This window comes from Dipodomys spectabilis, unplaced genomic scaffold (genome assembly GCF_019054845.1).
Source record: "Dipodomys spectabilis isolate Male_0828 unplaced genomic scaffold, ASM1905484v1 ptg000266l, whole genome shotgun sequence".
Classification (NCBI taxonomy): Eukaryota; Metazoa; Chordata; class Mammalia; order Rodentia; family Heteromyidae; genus Dipodomys; species Dipodomys spectabilis.
This window is the reverse complement of record NW_024870943.1, coordinates 2,056,530-2,077,886: the sequence shown is the minus strand read 5'-3', so window position 1 is coordinate 2,077,886 and position 21,357 is coordinate 2,056,530. Positions and strand designations below refer to the sequence as shown.

Here is a 21,357-nt window from a genome sequence, read left to right as displayed (position 1 = left end):
TGAAGGTCTCCCCTCACCCCACCGTAGATGGAGACCCACAGCCTCTGAGCTTCCCTCCCCTGTGTAAACACACAGAACCGTGTGTGGCCCAAAGTCCCTCTTCAGATCGAGATCTTCCGGAGGGCTCAAATGCTGCCCTGATCTCTGCCTTTAACCCAGGACTTTGCACACAGCAATCAATAAAGACACCGGTTGGCTGTGCCCATGTTTTGTGAACTAGCTGGTATAGGGCTGGTCTCGCAGCTTCTCTCAATGTGATTGTGGCTTTCTCCTGCAATCATGTTCCCCACTCTCATGGGGAAATGTTGGGGGCACCTTAGTGAGGATCCTCCCAAGTGAGGAGCCCCCAAGAGGGGGCTCGGCCACTCCTTCAAGGGGCTGGGCCTCTTGAATCTTTCTGCTCTGCCACTTGCAGTAGGTAGGCATATGTTCCCCATGTGTGAGGCCTCCTGTAGCAATGTGGCTGCTGCAGCTCTGGTCCTCACATCTTCACACAACTGTACCCAAAGAGAAAAGGAAGAGGGCAGGGTTCCCTTCGCCAAAACATTATCCGAATGGAGGAGGGGAGAGGGAGAGGGAGGAACTTCCTTGGAAGTCCATCAGCAACCCCCCTTTATGTCTGTCTCCAGTCACTCAGTCCTCAATGACTCGGACCTCTGCAGGCAGAGACTTTGGAAAAAGGCGTTTTATTGGTGTGGTGGTCTCAACACTCCCCATGAATTGGAACACACGGCCCCCAGGGTCCCCCCGCCCCCCCCCTCCCTGGCTCCCCTCCCACTTCCCACCCCATCCTGGGCCCTGGGAATGGAAGACAATGTGGGATGGGGCCCACGCCCCCGTCTGAGGTACGGTCACTACCCCTTGCCCCCTGCCCTCTGCCGTCTTCTCCACCAAGCTGTGGGTGGTGTAGTTTGGGTGTGTGGTTACAGGTCTAGGGGGTTGTCAGAGCAGGTGACATGGTGTCTTTGTCTGGGCTCAGGACGTCTGGGTGATGCCCCCCACTCTGGGCGGTGTGGCAGCCAGGGTGGGCGATTCCGGCCATCCCGGAGCGCAGGCTTGGCTTTTCGGCGCCCCATCCCTGACCGCAGGGTCCACCTTGAGTGCAGTCCTGGTTACTGCCTACGGGACGGCGGGAGCCAGGAGATATTGCTGGTCACAGGCGCTGGTGCGTGTGTGTCTGAGTGTGTGTGAGCGCGGTCAGGTCAGCCTTTGGGAGGTACAGTTGGTGGAGACACCGGGGATCCCACACCTGGGGACCAGCTGCAGGGGACCCAAGGAGCAGCTGGTGGCCAAGGTGGGGAGCGGTGATGGGGGTAGGGCAAAGCACTGAGACAGACAGGCAACAGCAGAGCCGCCGGCCTGACAGTTGTATGGAAGCACCGATTGGCCCAGGAAGGGGGCCAGAAAGTTCGGGGTGGGGGAGGGAAACAGGGGAAGGGGGAAGGTTTCAGGCCCCTAAGCCAGTGGTGGGGCTTCCGGCGACAGGCAGCTGGTGGCAGAGCAGAGGGAAAGCAGCCAGAATGGAGATCCCCGTGACCCAGTCACCAGGCTGAGCCACAGCGGCTGCGCAGGAGGTGCCTTTCCCGAGCGAGGGGAAGGGTCGGTGTGCGTGCATATAAGGGAAAGGCGGGCGTCTCCTGTCACCCCATCCCAACCGCCAGCCGGGGCACAGAGGCAGCAGGGCTGGGGGGGGGGGGAGGACACAGGGTGGGAGGGATGGAGGACTGCTGGTCCATCCCACCCCTCAAGCCCACCATACACACACACTCACACACACACACACACATACACATGTGGGCTCACACTCACACACCCCATCCACACACACAGACACACGAGCCAGTTGACAGCCTGAGCTAAGAGAAGGGCGCGGGGTGGCCGGGGGTGGGTCACAATCGGAACGGTGAACGGGTGGCGAGAATGGCTGTAGAAAGATGGACAATTTTACAGTATCCCTCACAGTGACGGGTTTTCTAAAGATCTTTCTCCTCCTCCTTCTTCTTCCTCTTCCTCCTCTTCTTCCTCTCCTCTTCCTCCATGGCTGAGAGCTCTTTCGCCCCCTCCTGACTCAATGGCGCTTTCTCTCTCCCCCTAGTCTCCTCTCTTGGCCCGAGGCCCCCTGCAGGGGGAGACGCCGCGGTACCTACATCCTCCACCACAGCCAGCCCAGGGCAGACAGGACAGTCAGGGGCCCCGGGGGTCTGGGGGCCGAGTTCTCCAGGGATCCTGGGCCTGGGAAGAGAGAGGGTCATGAAAATGGGGCTGGGATGGGAGAGAACTCTGTAGCCCTGTACAATGTCTCCATGTTAACCTCTAAGTCACTCTATCTCTCTTAATTTGTACCAATGCTGGGGCTTGAACTCAGAGCCCTGCACTCTCACTTGGCTTTTTGTTTGCTCAAGGCTGGAACTCTACTAGTTGAGCCATGCCTCCACTCCTCGCTTTTTCCTTGTTCGTTGGAGGTAAGACTTTGAACCACGAGCCTCTGATCTCAGTCTCCTGAGTGGTTAGGATTACAGGCGTGCGCCCAGCTTCCCTTGACTTTTTTGAGACATGGTCTGGCTCTATGTCAGGGTAGACTTCAATGCTGCATCCTCCTTGTTTTCACGCTTCCAAAGCAGCTGGGGGATGTGGGGTGGGGAGGTTTCGGGTACCGACCATCGCCGGTGGCTGGCTATTATCACAGTGGCCTCCTTCCTGGTGTCTACCTCCACCCTGCCCAGTCCATGCCACTAACAGCAGCTCACAAGCTAACCAAGCACCAGCACCTCCCGGTTTGATAGCCCTGTCTTGCAGTTCAGCAAAATCCGGGTGTCTGATGCCCCTTCCTGTCTAAGGGCAGGGGCCAGGGCTCGCTCTCCATGGGTTAGGCTATTCTCCCCATGCTTTTGCCACCAAGGTTCCCTTTCCCGCGCCTTTGCTCAGGGTTGACTCCTGTCCGTTCAGGCCTCCGTGTAAATGTTGGACCATCCCGGAAGCTGTCTGATGATACCCTGCCGGCTTTCCTCTCTCGGTCGTCTCCGTGTCCCAAATCCCTTTTGTGCATGTATGTGTTCCTTCATCTTCCCATCCCCGGGCTTCTGGATTTTCTACTCCTGAGTCATGAACTCTTCCAGCCCCCAAATCCTGTTTCTGTTGTACAACTGCTGTAGTCCTCGTGACTAGCCCTTAGTGGGCGCTCAGGGAATCCTGACGGAATGGATGCTTCCTTGGCTCATGGAAAAGCTCTCATCTCAGCATCTGGACTAGGGAGGAGGCAGGCCTCTCCCCCAGGACTGGCCCACCCTTCCCTGCCTCACCCCACCTCCTGGACACGCCCCTCTCAGCCCCGCCTTCTGGGCCCCGCCTCACTGCCTGGCACGCCCCCCCGCCCCACCCCACCGCCTAGGCCCCCTCCCCAGCCCCTGCCCCAGGGCCTGGGCCCCGCCCCGCCGCTTGGACAAGCCTCCTCCCAGCCCCGCCTCCTGGGCCCCGACCCATTGCCTGGGCACGCCCCCCAGCCCCGCCCCACCGCCTGGGCCACGCCCCCTCCCCAGCGCCTGCCCCGCCGCCTGGGCCCCGTCCCCCGTCCCTACTCACGCAGGAGCCGCATGGAGGCGCTGGACGCTCCCAGCCGGTTGGCGGCGCGACACGTGTAGTTACCGTAGTGCCGGGCGCTCACGTTGGCGAAGAGCAGCATGGAGCGGGTGCGCTCCGTCTGCACCTTCAGGCCCTCGGCCGCGCCGCTGCTCAGCCTGCGGGACACCGGTCCGGGTTGGGCAAGGTCCCCGTCGAGGCGCCCAGTCCAGCTCCAGGGCTTCTCTGCCCAGGAGACGCTGCGTTCCCCCCGTACCCCAGGGCTCCCCAGATTCCTCTCTCCAGCCCCGCGGCCCCGTGGCCGCTGGATCCCGGCCCCAGGCTTGCATTCATCACCCTGGGAGCCTCCCGGGGCCTGGCGGGCCCCTGCCAGGGACGCCGGACCCCTCGGCCCTGCGGTGCCTGGGGCCATGGGCCTCACCTGCCCTCCCCTCCCCTGCCCGGCCCTCCTCTGCCCTCTCCCCCCCGCCCCCGGTGCCGTCCTCACAGCCTGTCATCCTTGTACCACTGGAAGTCCGCGGGCGGCACAGCCATGGCTTCACAGCGCAGGAGCGCGGCCCGGCCCGGGGCGGTGCGCGCGCTGGTCACGTCGGTGATGGTCGGGGGATCTGGCGAGGAGCGGAAGCCAGCAAGGGCTCTTAGCTGTCGGGGAGTATGGCGCCCCCGCTCCCTCCTCCCGCAGACCCCGGGTTCTACCCAGCTTCCTCTTCATGGGACAGCCCCCTCCTTCCGCGGGCACCCGGGGCCCGCCCTCCTTCCCTTCCCCTTCCAGGGCCCGCCCCCATTCTCCCCTCCCCGAGCCAGGGCCCGCCTCCTTACTACCCCCCCCCGGGGCCCGCCGCCTCCCTACCCCCCCCACCCCGTCCAGAGCCAGGGGCGCTCACAGTTGACTGTAACCAGCACCCGGCGGCTGTCGGGCGCCGAGTTCACGCCGTTGTGGGTCACGCACTCGTACTCCCCGGCCTGGCCCCGCTGGATGTCGGAAATCTCCAGGATCTCGCCCTCCGAGGTGAAGCCGTCTGTGAGGGGAGGGTGGAGGGGGGGCAGGGCCGGACACAAACACTTAACACGGGACAACACGGGCACAACACGGACACACATCAGCGGGGCGCGCACAGCAGGGCCTGGTGTGCCCGGGTCCGTAGGCGCTGGGTGGGGCCGTGGGCGGGGCGGGCGGGGCCAGGGGGCGGGGCCGGGAGGCCTGCGGGGTGGGCGTGCTAGGTGGGCGGGGCCGGCGTGGTGGGGCGGGTCAGAGCCTGTGGAGTGGGCGGGGCCGGGTGTGGGTAGTGTTGTAGGGGTGGAGTCTGGGCGGGGCCAGATGAAAGGGCGGGGCCCGCAGGGAAGGCCAGAAGGACTCCAGGGGTCAGAATGAAATCCTAGGAAGGAAGCAGCCAAAGTCTTGGGTCTCAAAAGAATCTGCGGCTACAGATTCCGTGGGTGCAGCCCCGAGTCCAGTAAATGGAGCTCCTCGGGTCTAGAGAATGAGAATCTGTTGCCGGGATCAGCGACCAGACGTGGGAGGCCCTCTGCTCAAGTCCCAGCAGGTCCTCTGGGCCTCAGGACATCCAGCGACCCCGGATGTCCTGGAGCTCAGAAGTATAGTGGGGGTGGGGGCCCTCCAGGGATCTGAGATTTGGCCATTGGGTTCTGGGGTCTCAGGGGATCCACAGGTCAGGATCTAGAGATTGTCACCACAGATCTCCAGATCATGGGGTGAGGAGCCGGGGGTTGGGGGTGGTCTGTGGGGAGGCCCAACTGGTCTGTGAGGCTCAGGTCCTTGGTGCTCTGTTTAGGGGCAGCTGTGAGTGGTGACCCAGCACTCACTGAGGCAAGGGAGAAGGCTGCGCATCTGGGCAGGGACCTGAGAACCTGCATTTCTGCCCATCTCCCAGGGTGTGCAGATGCTGAGTGAGGTCTGAGGACCATGTTTGGAAAACTAGTAGTTGGGCTGGCAGCATAGCTCCAGTGGTTGAGCCCTTGCTTAGCAAGTGCAAGGCCCTGAGTTCAAGTCCCAGTGCTGCCAAAAAGAAGGAAGGAAGTAAGGAGGAAGAAGAGGGAGAAAGGGAGGAAGGCAGGAAGGAAGGGAGAGAGGGAGGGAGGGAGGGAGGGAAGAAAGGAAGGAAGGAAGAGGAGAGAAGAAAAGAGAAAATCTTCCTTCCACGTTAGAGTGCCCAGTAGGACAGAGGTAGGAATGGCTGGGAGATGGGAATGTGGGCAGGACCCAGGCTCCGGCCTGGCCCCAGTTCTGGTAGAGGATCCTGCATGCAGGAGAACCTGTGAGTGGGGCAGAGAGGCTGGGGCTGTTTGGGCAGATAACCTGAAGCACTGGCCTTGTGGAGGGCAGCAGGAGGAAAGTCAGTGGTAATTACGGTGCTAAGGACCTGGGGTCCAGGGATGAAAACACCAGGATAGCAGGGGAAATTAAATCACTGGAAGAGGTGAGGGCAGGGGTCTATGGGATGCAATGGCCCAGACTGGCCAGGGGTGGGGTTCTCACCTCGGAGCTGCCTCCAGGTGACCGTGGGCTCCGGCCGCCCCACAGCCAGGCAGAGCAGGTTCACGTCACCCCCTTCATTGACTGTCACAGGTGAGGAGATGTTCACGATGCGGGCAGGCACTGCAGGCCGAGCAAGCAGTCAGTGACAGGCTGAATGGGCAGTCCTAGGGCTCCTCCTTCAGACCCCAAGGTTCAGACCCCAGCCTCCTCCCTCAGACCCAGGGGTCCAGACCCCAGCCTCCTCCCTCAGACCCTGAGGGCCAGGCCCCAGCCTCCTCCCTCAGACATGGGGGTCCAGACCCCATCCTCCTCCCTCAGACCCGGGAGTCCAGGCCCCAGCCTCCTCCCTCAGACTTGGGGGTCCAGGCCCCAGCCTCCCCCCTCAGACCCGGGGGTCCAGGCCCCAGCCTCCTCCCTCAGACATGGAGGTCCAGGCCCAGCCTCCTCCCTCAGACATGGGGGTCCAGGCTACAGCCTCCTCCCTTAGACATGGTGGCCAAGGCCCCAGCCTCCTCCCTCAGACTTGGGAGTCCAGGCCCCAGTCTCCTCCCTCAGACATGGGGGTCCAGGCCGCAGCCTCCTCCCTCAGACCCAGAGGTCCAGGCTGCAGCCCTCTTGTTTCCTCCCAGCCCCTCTGTGGATCTGTGGGGCCCCATTTCCCCTGCTTGGAATCCCAGAGCAGGGCCTGTGTGCAGCTGGTTCATTCCCTCCCAGGCCCTGCAGATGCCGCAGCTTTGATCGCACTAGCTGTGTGCAGCCCCAGAGTATGCCTTGGAAGCCCCTCTTGGAGCCTTTCCTTGGAAAATCCACCTCCGATGGGCAGGAAGAGCCCACCTGGTGTATCCTCAGCCCTTAGAAGATGCCAGAAACTACCCCCCCCACACCCCACAGCTCTCCTAAACAGAACTGTCTCCCCAAACCATGCTTATCCAGGGACATTTCCTGTGCCTGGGTGACCTCTGCTTCTATGTGTCTCTGAGATTGGGAAGTAGCACTATGCGGGGAGAGGGGGGAAGGGGGCGCCCTTCCATGGCCTGTGGGGGGGTGCATGCCGTGCCCCCCCTCAGGGGTGCCACCTGGGCCCTGGGAGGCTCACCGTGGACGATGAGGTAGAGCTGCGTGGTGTAGGGCTGACGTTGGGTCTGGAAGGAGCAGGTGTACAGGCCCTCATCACCCAGCGCCACCTGGGTGATGAGGATGGAGAACTCCTCGGGAGTGTTGATGAGCAGCCGCACACGTGGGTCGCTGGTCCAGCGGTCATTGCCCGCGTACAGGATGTTGGAGCGGTTCAGCCAGGCCACCCGCGTCACATGCTCATCAATGAAGCAGCTGTGGGGGGGTGGGGGCAGTGAGGGGAAGCTGGACTTCCACACCTACCACCGGCCCTGCCAGGCTGACCCCGCTGTGCACGCCTTGCGGGTGAGTAAACTGAGACTCTCACACAGGGCAGGTGGGGAGCCCAGGGGCGCCGAGGCTCATGTAACTGAGGGGTGCTGTCCACCAGAGACGGGCAGGGAGCAGAAGGAGGGGCTAGAAGCCCAGAGAAGGAGTCACCAAGACCCAGAAAGACCCTCAGAGACTCTGATGGGGTGGGAGGCAGAGACCCAGTGACGGGGGGCAGAGCGCTCGGGACCAGCAGCCCCCACGCTCACCTGATAAGCAGGCCTAACACGTCCACCAGCTAAGCAAGGCAGATGAGAACTCTTGAATCCTCGACACTCACGTGGTGGTCACCACCCCCAGGTGGGAGCAGTCTTCCCACACCCCCTCCCCAAGAGGGGAGCTCCACAGGGGAAGCGCCAGCCACCCCTCCACCCGGGGCCCCTACCTGAGGGTGGCGTTGTCGCCTTCGCACACCGTATAGTTGTCTGCTGGGGAGTTGAACTCCAGGCTCTGGGACAGCAGCCCTGCAGGGGGAGCAGGCAGCTCAGCCAGGCAGCTGGGGCAGGGCAGGGTGGGGCAGAGGCCTCACACCACACAGGATCTGCACCAACAGCCACACTATGCTCTGCTCACGGATGTCACCAGAGACACACACAGCAGACACACTCAGAGCAGACACGCACATGTGAGCCCTCCCAGAGCACCAATACACAGGCAGGGATGGGGCTCAGGTTAACAGTTGCACCTCAGTGACACAGAGACAGCACATGAACACATAAACACACGTGCTCACACAGGAACACACTCACAACTACATGTTGTGCACACAGAAACCCATGTGCGCACACACATGCCAATCACATATGCCCACAGGTACAATGCTCACTGATACACAGACAAATATGTGCAGAGAAACATATAATATACATACATACCAATCACATATACCCACAGATACATACATATACACAGGGTGCGTATACACACCAACACATGTATGCACAAGGAAGGCTGCATGTGAACATACCAGTCATGTGTGTCTACACATGACACATACATGTTGACACAGACTGACGTGTGTATATACACCAACACACATGTGCATGCGCCCATGTGCCCATGGACACACATGCACACGTACAAATGATACACAGGTGCACAGAGGTATGTGCAGATACACACCAATGCACATCTACACACATGTAGACATCCACACAGACACACCCATCCATGTGTGCACAGGTATACATCTACACACCCATACAGACACAGGTGCATGTGCACACAGAGCAGACATGTGGACACAGGCTTGTGCCCAGCCATGAGTACTCAGTACCCATGCACACAGATATAATGTACAGAGACCCACGCTTATGCACAGACACGACACAGGTACAGATGCACATGCACACAGATACCACACATAAAAAACACACGTGGTTTAGTGGTACAGTGCTTGCCTAGCATGCATGAAACCCTGGGTTCGATTCCTCAGTACCACATACACAGAAGAGGCCAGAAGTGGTGCTATGGCTCAAGGTTAGAGCGCTAGCCATGAGCAGAAGCTCGGGAACAGTGCCCAGGCCCTGAGTTCAAGTCCCAGGACTGGAATTAAAAAAAGAAAGAAAAAAGAAAAAGAAAATCCCCTACGTGCAGAAACCCACGTATGCACACATTCACCCAGACATTCGGAGCCAGCCGACATCAGACACTCAATGGGCACACACTGCATGGACCTGTAGACACACACCCACGGCACGTGGCCATGCTCAGATTTTGTATGCAAACCTTCCAGCCCTTGCTGCGCCCATGTGCACAGGCCCAGCTTGCCCATGGCCCAGAGGCTCCGTCTGTCTTCTCTGTGGCCCACGGCCAGTGGGCTGGACCAGGGCCAGCGAGTGCAGGCTGGGTGTGCGGAGGCGGGAGACGGCACAGGCGGGGAGGGAGGAGGCCAGCTGGGTGACCTTGGACACCGGGAGCAGGCAGGCCCTGTGAGGGGCTGCCCTGCCCCCAGCCCAGGAAGAAGAGCTAATTAATCTAATGAATTAATTGCCCGTGCTGGCCCCAATGGCTCCCGGGGGCCCTCTCCATCACAGCCCCTCAGTATGGGGCCTGGACGGAGCCAACTGCCATAGCTAGCCAGAATGTGGGGCTCCAGGGCCCCCAGGCCAGGCCAGAGTCACTGGTGTGTTTGGAAGAGGCAGGAGGAGGGGAGGGCTGTCCCTGCCCCGCCCGTGTGCAGTGCCCTGGACTCTGACATACACACACACACACACACACACACACACACACGGTGTCAACAGCACCAAGAAACATTCATGCCTATGACTGTGTGCTGATGAGAGGGACACACACACACACACACACACACACACACACACACAGAGGCACGGTGACACCCATGGCCCAGATGCACGCACAGCAGCAGGTCAGGTGGAAAAGACAGCTGTCTTCTGGGAGCAGCCAGACTATCACGCTCAGCCCCGGGTGGGGGTGGGGATGCGGGGAGGGGGGTTAGCCCAGGCTAGGCAGTCCACACACTGAGTCACCCCAGAAAATACCACTGCTACTCTTTCCTGCAATGCTGTCGACGTCGCTTCACACATGGCTCCATACTCTGGGGTACAGCACCACCCAGGGAGCCGCCCTCCCTCCCTCCCCCAACCCATCACATGGCATCCCCAGCCAAAGCAGATATCCCCCCCTACCCCCACCTCCAGGCCCCCAGCTTTGGAAGGAGGCCCTGAGTCCACCCACACCAAGCTACAACCTACAAGAGGAGAAGTCACAAATATAACGCCTGGGCCATAGCAATGGATGCCTGCAATCCCAGCACTCCACAAGCTGAAGCAGGAGGAGTCAAAGTCTGAGGCTAGCCTGAGCTGCATTCCAAGCCCTGACTCACACAAAACACAACGAAAAATTAGATATGTAGCTCAGGGCTAGAGCATCTGCTGAGCATGCACCAAGGCCCTGGGTTCAATCCCTAGCAGTACAAAAAAAAGGGGGTCTGAAACCCAAACTATACCAATCCTATGTGGGTGCTCACACCATCTCCTAGACAGGCCAAGGCAGACATGGACCAAGGTCCTGATGACACCACTGACATTGGAGGTCAGTCTGTCCTGGGCAGTGTGTCTGGGTCTACATCCACTTGGTTCGGGAAGCATCCCCATCCTGAAGTTGGTCATAACCAAAAATACCTCCTGACCTTGCCAGTGTGTTCGTGACAGCCACAGCCCTCAGCGAATGCAAACTCGGGGCTGGGCGTGGCCCACATTATATCCACTGCTGCCTGGGAGGAAAAGGCCAAGAGGCAAAGTGTGAAATCCTCTTGGAAAAAAGAAACCAAAGGCCCAAAGGCCGGGGGGGCGTGGCTGGCGGTGGGCGGTGCGATGGGCGTGGTTGGTGGTGGGCACGGCTCCGGAGCTGGAGCATTCGCCCGGAGGCGAGGAGCTGTCCAGGGTCCTGTCCAGGTCTGGGGACTGAAGCGTCCCCGCCTCAGAGGCCCATGCTGGGAGCCGGACTCCCACCGCAGGCAGGCAGGGCAGACGGGCTAGAGCCCAACTTGCCACAAAGATCCTGCTGACCCTCCAAGAAGGCCTTTCCCAGGAAAGGGACCTGGGCCTCTGCTCCGGGGACCGCAGCAGAGAGCGGCTCACGGCCCGGCATGCAGTCAGCCCAAGAAAGGCGGGCGGCTCCTACACGGCGCCCTCTTTTTCAAGAAGCATCCATGGCCCTCCCTGGTGTGGCACCACCATCTGAGAGAGGTCCCTGGCCGGGCTAGTGCTGTGTAACTCCTACAAAATGCCCTGCACGCGTCTGCTCCCACAAGCCCACCTCAGCTGCAGGGAGGGCAAGTGGGGTGCCAAGTTGCTGGGCTTCATGCCCCTGCACTGCCCTCCAGTTGCACAGGTAACTCTACCTCTTTGGACTCAGTTTCCCCGTGGGGAAGATGGTCAGCCTCCCTGGCTGTGGGGGAGAGGGAAATCCTGGGGGCACAGAGGCATCACAGGGCTCCGGAAAGCAGGCCTCATCTCTGTCTGATAAATCAAGGGAGCAAGCGATTCCTCACAAGGGGACGTGGAGTTGGAGGTGAGAATGTAGCCCGACCCCTCAAAGGATCCCAGAGAACTCTGCTGAGGGAAAGAAAGTCAGGAGGATCTCAAGTTCAAGGTCAGCCTGAGACCTGGTCTCAACACAAACAAGCACCAATACGTTTGCTAAAATGAACCAATAAAGCAGAGGCTGGGAAGGTGGCTCAGCGGTAGAGTGCTTGCCTAGCATGCATGAAGCCCTGGGTTCGATTCCTCAGCACCACATACACAGAAAATGTTGGAAGTGGTGCTGTGGGTCAAGTGGTAGAGCATTACTAGCTCTCAACATAAAGAAGCCTAGGGACAGTGCTCAGGCCCTGAGTTCAAGCCCTAGGTCTGGCAAAAAGTTAAAAAAAAAAAAAAAAAAGCAGGGGCAGCCCCCACCCCTTCCCGGGGCAAGATGGCCTGGGGCAGTATCAGCCTTCAAACCACGACTGTGGGCCTGTCCTGCCCCCTTCAGGTGTCCAAGAGCAAAGACACCCCAAACTTACTTGGAGTTGTCGCTTGGTTTAATGGGTTTGTTCTACGATACAATATAGCTGCTTTTGTGAATGAATGTTAATGGCATGAAGGGGGGTGTTGGCAAAGAGTTTAGAAAAGAATTAAAAGTAGATTAATATTTAGGAATGCCAGGGAGGAAGTTAAGTGGAAATAAGCCAGAAGCAGCGAAATGGGCTTATTTTGTTTCTGTGTTTGGAAAAGCACCAATGAACCAACCCATTCTCTCTTTACCCTGACCTCTGTGTTCAATGAGTTTGTTTAAGTTGTAGAAAACTAATTGGGGGAGGAGGCTTCCTGTATCTGGGGCAGCCCTAGACACCCCATTTTTTTTGAGACAGAGTCCCACCATGTAGCCCAGACTTGGCTTAAACTCAAGATCCTCCTGCTTCTGCCTCCCAAGTTGCTGGGATTATAGGCAGGGACCAACATACCTATGGCTTAATCTGGGAGTTAGGGGGCGGAGCTGGGACACACCTGGCTTTGCTCTTATACCTGGTGCATGATTTGAGTTATTTGGAAAATATCTGGAGTACAGAAGAAAGATTAGGGGGTTGGAGGCCTGGCTCAGGTGTTCGAGCATCAGCCAATGAGCAAAAGCATCATATCCTGGTCTAGGACAAAAAAGGAAGGAAGGGGGCTTGGAAGGTGGCTCAGCGGTACAGTGCTTGCCTCACATGCATGAGGCCCTGGGTTCAATTCCTCAGCACCACATAAGCAGAAAAAGCTGGAAGTGGCACTGTGGCTCAAGTGGTAGAGTGCTAGCCTTGAGCTGAAGAGCTGAGGGACAGCGCCCAGGCCCAGAGTTCAAGCCCCATGACAGACCAAAAAAAAAAAAAAGGAAGGAAGGAAGGAAGGAAGGAAGGAAGGAAGGAAGGAAGGAAGGAAGGAAGGAAGGCAGGCAGGCTGATTTAATAATAGCCCATGGCATAGCTGGCTCAGACTGCCCCTGGTTGATGGACGCCTCTCCAGCACTCCATTTTGTCTGGGTTCACCCCACCCCATCACCTCTTGTCCTCAGCTTGGGAACCTGAGTCTAGAGGCAGGAAAAGCCCAAACCAAGGTCACATCCACCCCATGCTGCGCTCGCGCCAGGATTTGGACGTAGGGGTGATCTTTGGGGGGGGGGGGTCTGGTCAGGGGAAGTTACCTGGAGAGTACAGAAGGTGTTGGTGGTAGTTCAGGGGGAGTCTGGGGGCACAGGGAGTGGGGGAGGAAAGAGGCAGACAGGACAGAGGGAGGGGAGGAGGTGACCACAGGGGCTCTGGCAGGGTGACAGATGAAGACGAACAGTTTGAGAGACAGATGGGACGTCACCCGGAGACTGGACAGGTGCTTCCGGAAATGGGGGGACACGGGCACATCCAAAGATGAGTGACACCCACACCCACACACACAGAGCGGCTCAGCTTCCTGGCTGGTTGGGTCCCCAGCCTCGACTGTCCCCTTACCCCGGCCTTGTCTGTCCCCCCTACCCTGGCGGGCCAGGCCATGGGAGGCTGTGCGCTCAGGGCCGCATTTGGCCGTGGGCCTCTGTCCGCGGTGCTTGGGGTGGAGGCCCAGAGGGGGCTGTCCCCAGCACCCCCCCACACACAAGTGTGACCCGGCTCCGTTGGCATCCCCCCCCCAGCTCAGGATTCCCCCGCCCCCTGCACCCCTTCTTGCCCCCACCCGGGACGGGGGGGGGGGGGAGGACGTCCTGGCCAGTCGTGGACCCTAGCCCAGCCCCGGCTGCGTCCCGCTGGCCTCTCCGCATTAACCCTTCGCGCCCCGCTCCCAGCGGGCCTGTCCGTCCCTTGGTCTAGCGCTCGTCCGTCCGTCCAGCTGCCCTCCCTGTCCGGCCCCGCATGTCCACCTGAACCGCTCAAGCTGATTTCCAGCGCCGCACCCCAACTTCCCAGATCCCCGAACTACTCCCCCACACAACCGCAGTACCCCCCCAAACGTCCACCCTCCCCGGACCCGGGAGCGCGGGGGGAACCCCCTTCCCGGGGCGCGCCCGGGGCGGCGCGGGGCTCGATCTGCGGGCGCACCCGGGGTGCCCCGCTTCCGACCCCGGGAAGGCGTCCGGCCCCCGCCCTGGCCCCGCGGCGCAGGCCCAGCTCCCCCCGCCCCGCCAGGGCTCCCCGGCCCCCGGCCCCCGGCCCGGCCCCCGCCCGGCGCTGCGGTACCTCGGCTGATGACGGCCAGGCCGGCCAGGGCGGCGGCGGCGAGGAGCCGGAGCCGGGCCCCGGGCGCAGGGGGGGGCATGGCGGCGGCGGCGGCGGCGGCGGCGCGGGGGCGGGGGAGGGGCCGGGCGCGCGCGGCCCGGGGGAGGGGCGGGGGAGGGGACCCCGCCTGCGGCGGCACCGGCCCGGGGGGCGGCGGGGGCGGGGGCGGGGGCCGGGGGGGCGCGACGAGGCGGCCTGCGCTGCTGCAGACTCGGGGAGGGGGCGGCGCTGACGGGCAGGGAGGCTGGCCAATCAGAGGAGGCAGGGGGCCGCGGGGGCGGGGCCGCGGGGGGGGCCGGGCAGAGGAGCGGCCTTTGTTACCGGGCCGCCCCGCGCCCGCCGCCCTCTCTGCGCGCCCGCCTGGGTCCAGCGCCGGGCCCACGGAGCCCTCCTCCCTCAGACCCGGGGGTCCAGGCCCCAGCCTCCTCCCTCAGATCCGGAGGTCCAGTCCCCAGCCTCCTCCCTCAGATCCGGAGGTCCAGTCCCCAGCCTCCTCCCTCAGACCCGGGGGTCCAGGTCCCAGCCTCCTCCCTCAGATCCGGAGGTCCAGTCCCCAGCCTCCTCCCTCAGACCCGGGGGGTCCAGGTCCCAGCTTCCTCCCTCAGACCCGGGGGTCCAGGCCCCAGCCTCCTTCCTCAGTTTCAGGGGTCCATGTCCCAGCCTCCTCCCTCAGACCCTGGGGTCCAGGCCCCAGCCTCCTCCCTCAGACTCGGGGGTCCAGGTCCCAGTCTTCCTCCAGCCTCCTCCCTCAGACACAGTTCAGATCACACACAGATAAACAAATACTGCATGATTTACTTCACTTTCATATGGAGTCAAATACTCAGAACCAGAGCCTGCAGTGTGGTTAGCTGGGGTGGGAAGATGTGGGCAGAAGGTCATAAAATGGCAGATGTGGACGAGGAAGACTGGAGAGCTACCTACAACATGAGGATTACAATTAACGATATTTTACTATATTCAGGATTTTTTTTTTCCTCTAAAAGGGTCATAGTGGCTTTGCCACAGGAAAGCCGACCACTCCTGGCTCATTTCTCACTGCTGTCTGCTCTCCCTTCCTCCCCCAGCCCTGGACCCCCAGCACCCAGGCTATGGCACCCTGGACTTCCTCCTGAGCCCCGTCCCCTCTGTCTCCTTGTGTCTCCCAGCCCAGGGCTAGAGAGGGGTGTTTGTCCTGTGCGGGAGTGACAGCCAGAGCTCTGCAGCCTCAGCAAGTATGCTGGGCTGCACGTGTCTGGAGTCCACAGTTCTACCCTCTTCTTCCTCCCTCCAGAGCCCCTCCCTATGGACGAAACATGCCACAGACCCTCCACCCTGGGGAACTCTTCTTAGGGGGGGGCCTGGCCCGAGGCTGGTGAACACCTGGGCTCAGGTGGGCTCAGGCCTCAGACCCCTCCAGAATTCTGGCTGCTCCAGAAGCGAGCAGTGTGAGGTTCTAGTCTTCCATGGCCTTGGGAATGTCAAGTTTCTGCCACTGCATAAGAATTTTTTTTTTTTTTTTGTCAGTTGTGGGGCTTGAACTCTGGGCCTGGGCGCTGTCCCTCAGCTCTTCAGCTCAAGGCAAGTGCTCTATCACTTGAGCTACAGCACCACTTCCCGTTTTCTGGTGGTTTATTGGAGATAGGAGTCTCATGGTCTTTCCTGCCCGGGATGGCTTTGAACTGAGATCCTCAGATCTCAGCCTCCTGAGTAGCTAGGATTACAGGTGTGAGTCACCATGCCCTGCAAGAATCTTCTAAGGGGATGAGACCCATGGTGAGTGACGTGCTAACCCTGGTACCCCAACTCTACCCATGTCCCCACCACCTCCACCCTCTACAGGATTCCTGGAGGAAGTCCTGGGCTGGGACTAAAAAACCAAGCTCCCCTCACCTGCCCAACCCCCACCCTACCCTTCTCTATGCCCACCTTCTCCTCCTCCTCCCTTTTCTTCCTCCTTCTGTTCTTCATCTCCTCCTTACTCTCCTCCTCATCTCCTTCTTTTCCTTCTCCTTCAGTCTTCTTCCTAGGGGATTGAACCCAGGGCTTCCTACTCACCAGAAAAGTGCCCTACCACTTGAACATTGCCCTGTGCTCTTAACGTTTTTTTTTTTTTTTCTGAGATAGTGTCTCATTAACTTTTCCATGGCTGGCCTTGAACTTGCAAACCTCTTGCCTTAGGCTTCCAAGTGCTGGGATTACAGGCATGAGCCACCATACCCAGCATATCTTTCTTTTTTTAAAAAAATGAAGCAGGCAAATAATAGGAAAGATTCAGACAGGATTAATACATTTGATTTAAAGTTACAAATATATAGGGGCTGGGAAGTTGGCTCAGTGGTAGAGTGCTTGCCTTGCATGCATGAGGCCCTGGGTGCTGTGGCTCAAGTAGTAGAGTGCTATCCTTGAGCTGAAGAGCTGAAGGACAGCGACCAGGCCCAGAGTTCAAGCCCCATAACCGGCACACATACATACATATGTAGTAGATATGAATTTCATTAAAATAGTATAGAATACACATTTTTTAAGCCTAAGTGGAATGTTTATAACAACTAAACAAAAAACTGCCACAAAGCAAATAAGAAAATGGAAGGTTAGGAGCATAGCTTAAGTGGTTGAGCACTTGCCTAGCAAGTGTAAGACTTTTGGTTCAAAAAAACCCAATACCCCACACACAAAGAGAAGAAATTTATTTCGTGCAGAGTTACATTTTCTAGTCTTATTAGACTTAAGCTAGAAAGAGTATTATTAGAAATTATTAATATATCTTTAAAACAAAGGTCAAAAATTAATTAGAAATGTTTACACCAAATTATAGAGATAATTTAAATGAACATCTGTGGAATGCAGTTAAGGCTGAATGTAGAGGGAAATGTATAGCCTAAAGTGCCAATATAGAGTGACTGACCCTAGAGTCCGTTTCAAGGGGGCAGATTTGAACCACAGTACTCCCACAAGGAGGACCAGGAGGAAGAGGAGCAAGGTGAATGCAATGCTTCATACATGACGCTGTGGAGCAGCCCTCTCCTGAACACCTTGAAAAGTGAAGTCTTAGCTGCAACCAGAGAGTGGTTTTTCTCCTAAGACTTCACATCTGAGCTGTAGCATGACTATTTCCTTCTTCCCCAGCCTCACTTCCCCCTGGCCCTCCTTGTTGTTGAGCCAGGCTGGTCACTAGGCCTCTGTGACTCGCTGGCTATCAGGAGGATTCTGGATGTGTGGATCCCATTCTGGTTCTTCCCCCTTCCTCCCCCCCCCCCCCCAGCGGAGTCTCGTGATAATCTCTGGGTTCCTCCTGAGGTGTGTGGTCTAGGGGATAAGAGTGCTGGAGGTGATGTGCAGGGTGTCACCCCGTCTGTCCCTGCCCTTGGTGGTGCCTCCAACCCACCACCGCACCGTGGGAGAGGGGACCCCGTGAAGGAGCAGCTGCCCTGCAGGGTCTTCTCCAAGGAGCAAGAGTAGCCGAGCAGCCTGGCGGGGACTGTGGACAGGGGGTTGGGCCTCAGCAGGCTCCCCACTCTTTCCCTCCTCTCCCTTCAGTCCTTCTCTGTGTTTATGAGTCACAGAGAGACTGCACAAGTCCCAGAACTGCGAAACTCTCCTCTCCTCCTCTCTCCTCATATGCCCTGGCCTTGGGCTCAGCTCTTAACTCAGCCCTTCCAAAGCCTAGGGGGGCCCCCCAGGACCCAGTATTTCTTTTTGTCCTTTTTTTCTGGGGGGGGGTGTCAGTCATGGGGCTTGAACTCTGGGCCTGGGCGCCGTCCCTCAGCTCTTTTGCTCAAGGCGAGTGCTCTACCACTTGAGCCACAGCACCACTTCCAGTTTTCTGGTGGTTCATTGGAGATAAGATTCTCATGGAGGGCTGAGAAGGTGGCTCAGTGGTAGAGCGCTTGCCTTGCATGCCTGAGGCCCTGGGTTTGATTCTCCAGCACCACATAAGCAAAAAGAAAAAAAAGCCGGAAGTGACGCTGTGGCTCAAGTGGTAGAGTGCTGGCCTTAAGCTGAAGAGCTGAGGGACAGCGCCCAGGCCCAGAGTTCAGGCCCTCACAACTGACCAAAAAAAAAAGAAAAAAAAAGATTCTCATGGACTTTCCTGCCCGGACTGGCTTTGAACTGTGATCCTCAGATCTCAGGCTCCTGAGTAGCTAGGATGACAGGAATGAGCCACCAGTGCCCAGCTACCTCTTACTTTTTTATTAGCATGTACTAATCACACAGCAGGGTTTCATTGTGGTATTTATATTTTATATATTTATATATTATATATTTTATATATTTTGATCAAGCACATCCCCCCAATTACTCCTTCCTGCTCTTCTCTCCGTTTAAAAACTATTTTTAAATCAGGTTTCCATACGTGCACATGAAGTAATTTGCTAATATCTGCACTACCCCCCTTACCCTCTCCCCCCCCCCCCCTTGCCCCACTGAGCCCCATCCCTTTCTGTTGGATCCACCATTTTCCTCAGACTCAGGACCCTGTCCCCGCCTCCCAGTCCATCCCCAACACCCCCCATCCCCCCCTCCTGCACTCATACTCCTGGTCAGGTCATCCAGGGAGAAGCTGGAGGGGCATGGAAGGGTGGGGCCCTACTCTTGGGGCTGCAGGTGAAGTGTAGCTTTGAAGAGAAGTCACAGGAGACAGGGCTGTGTGAAGGTGTGGTGGCGTCCACTCAGGTGGGTAGAGAAGCCCTGATGTCTGGGCAGGCTGCTTGGATGGCACAGGTCAGAGCTGTGGCTCTCCAGCCGCCAGCCTCCCTGAGATATCCAGCTCTGGTTCTGGGATCAGATCTGGGGGAGAGAGGGAATGAATCTACACCTTGGGGGTGAGAGGTTTCCATCCAGACTCCACCCCAACAGCCCAGAGATTGTAACTGGGGCTGTTTCTCCCCACAGCTTTCTGTTCTCTGGGGGGAGGGCACAGTCCACTTCACAATGAGCCAACTGAAGAGACCCAGCAGAGCTGAGGATGACCCCATGTGAACTCTGCATCCGCTTCCCAGCCTCCTCTGTGATTCTCCCTCTACCCGCCTCCTGCTCCACGCCCCAGAGCACTGCTCTCCCTTTGCCATCACTATTTGGATTTTTTAAAAAAATCAGCCAGCCAGCCCCAGTGTCATGTGCCTGTCATCCTAGCTAACCCAGGAGGCTGAGATCCGAGGCCAGCTCAGGCGGGAAAAGTCTGTGAGACTCCTATCTCCGATGAACCACCAAAAAGCCAGAAATGGAGCTGTGGCTCAAGTGGTAGAGCACCAATCTTGAAGAGAAATGCTGAAGGGTAGCAGTGCCCAGGCCCTGGGTTCAAGCCCCATAATTGGCACCAAAAATAAATAAACCAATAAATAGACCAACTGTCTCTCATTATATATTTTTTTTGGTGGGGGGGTCCAGTCGTGGGGCCTGAACTCTGGGCCTGGGTGCTGTCCCTCAGCTCATCAGCTTAAGGCTAGCACTCTACCACTTGAGCCACAGCACCACTTCCAGCTTTTTTCTTTTTGCTTATGTGGTGCTGAGGAATTGAACCCAGGGCCTCAGGCATGCAAGGCAAGCGCTCTACCACTGAGCTACCTTCCCAGCCCTCTCGTTATATTATTGTAGAAACTAAATACTACAGTTTTTATAAAGCCCAGTGCCTGGTAAGGTAAGAACCTTCGTGATTACCAGAGCCCGGTCCGGATTACCCCTTTCCAAGTCAGGTATTGTACTAGACACCTAACACAGGAGACCAGCGTTCTCCCTAGGAGAAGCCTCTTCTGTTGCCCCAGGGCTGCAAGTGTGTACATTATGCTGCTCTTCCTAGGTACACCTTGGATCATAAGGGACAGCGTTCTTCTTGAAGAGTCACTGGAGTCTGACCTCAGCCATGCGGTCTGTGGCTGCCTTGGATTCTCTTGCAGCTGCAGAGACACTGATACTCGCATCAAGGCAAGAGCTGGCCTTTGTGGGCTGCCGGAGGATTTTTCAGGAAATCCAGATGCTCAAGGAATTCCACAGTGCCTTTTCCATTGGCATCTTCTGGACTTCCATCAAAACCAGACACAGGAAAGCTCTGAGGAGGGATTTAAGTTGGAAATGGACATGGCATATGCCAGCTTCCAGGAGCTAACCTCAGAGCCCTTGGGATTTTTTTTTTTTTTGGTCGGCCGTGGGTCTTGAACTCTGGGCCTGGGTGCTGTCCCTGAGCTCTTCAGCTCAAGGCGAGCAGTCTACCACTTGAACCACAGCGCCACTTCTGGTTTTCTGAGTGGTTTATTGGAGGTAAGAGTCTCACGAAGTTTCCTGCCTGGGCTGGCTTTGAACCTCAATCCTCAGATCTCAGCCTCCTGAGTAGCTAGGATGACAGGCATGAGCCACCAGTGCCTGGCTTACAATGTTCTTTTTAAGAAGAGTCCTTGAGCCACATCAGGCCCATTATGCAAACAACATGATGTGTGGCCAAATCCCTGAGAGGCAGCTGTGCTTAATACTGTAATACTCGCATCCTGGTGGGGTCGGTGACTTCCCCAAAGTGCGGAGACTAAAGCAGGTCCTGCCTAGATGTCCAGACCACCTTGCCAGGTGTGGCGGCACACATCTGTAACCCTAGCATTTAGGAGGTAGAACTCCAGGTGGCTGCACAGCAAAACCTTGTCTCAAAAAAAGAAAAAAAAAAGAACACTAACAAAAGAAAACCAACACCAAACCATCAGCCCTTGGACTCTGGATGTGGTGAGCTTCTTTGTTTGACCATACTGGCATTGCATCACCCCCGGCTGCTGTTAGAACTGGGCATTGGCTGCATGGCCCTTCCCTGGCCCTAGGAAAAGACAAGTGGAAGCTGTGTTTGCTCTCTCCTCCCCATGCCCCCTTCCTCTGCTGAGTTTAATCTGTATGTGTTTGATATCACGATCGCCAAGAGTGTGACAGTTTCATTGCACTTCCAAATGGTCCTATTCAACTGAGCCTGTTGAATGCGTTGTTCTTCTTGTGTTGGTACTAATTATATCTTGTGGCCTTCAACTGTGGTGTGACATTGTTCCTGAGTCTCTGAGAATTGGCTGCAATAATCCCATGTTACAGTGTCACGAGAATGAAAGAGGACTTCGGAGACCCATGGGCCCCTGTAACCATGATCAAA

The 21,357-nt window shown here is 58.0% G+C and overlaps 1 protein-coding gene across 1 annotated transcript; it reads right to left on the bottom strand.

Moving 5' to 3' along the window:
• Positions 1-812: 812 nt before the first annotated feature.
• Iglon5 (IgLON family member 5) lies at positions 813-14,301 on the bottom strand. The gene is made up of 8 exons (XM_042700469.1): positions 14,223-14,301; positions 7,902-7,980; positions 7,170-7,402; positions 6,074-6,193; positions 4,461-4,595; positions 4,064-4,184; positions 3,580-3,734; positions 813-2,232 (listed from the first exon to the last, which is right to left on the bottom strand). The coding sequence occupies exons 1-8, from the start codon at positions 14,299-14,301 to the stop codon at positions 2,144-2,146; spliced, it is 1,011 nt and encodes a 336-aa protein (XP_042556403.1). The 3' UTR covers positions 813-2,143.
• Between the last annotated feature and the right edge of the window lie 7,056 nt (positions 14,302-21,357).

Coding starts and splice junctions, on each gene's coding strand:
- Iglon5 (XM_042700469.1), bottom strand. CDS start 14,301: ATGCCCCCCCCTGCGCCCGGGGCCCGGCTCCGGCTCCTCGCCGCCGCC. Junction 7,981..14,222: donor CCTGGCCGTCATCAGCCGAG/GTACCGCAGCGC, acceptor CTCCCCCTGCAG/GGCTGCTGTCCCAGAGCCTG. Junction 7,403..7,901: donor GGCGACAACGCCACCCTCAG/GTAGGGGCCCCG, acceptor ACCCCCCCACAG/CTGCTTCATTGATGAGCATG.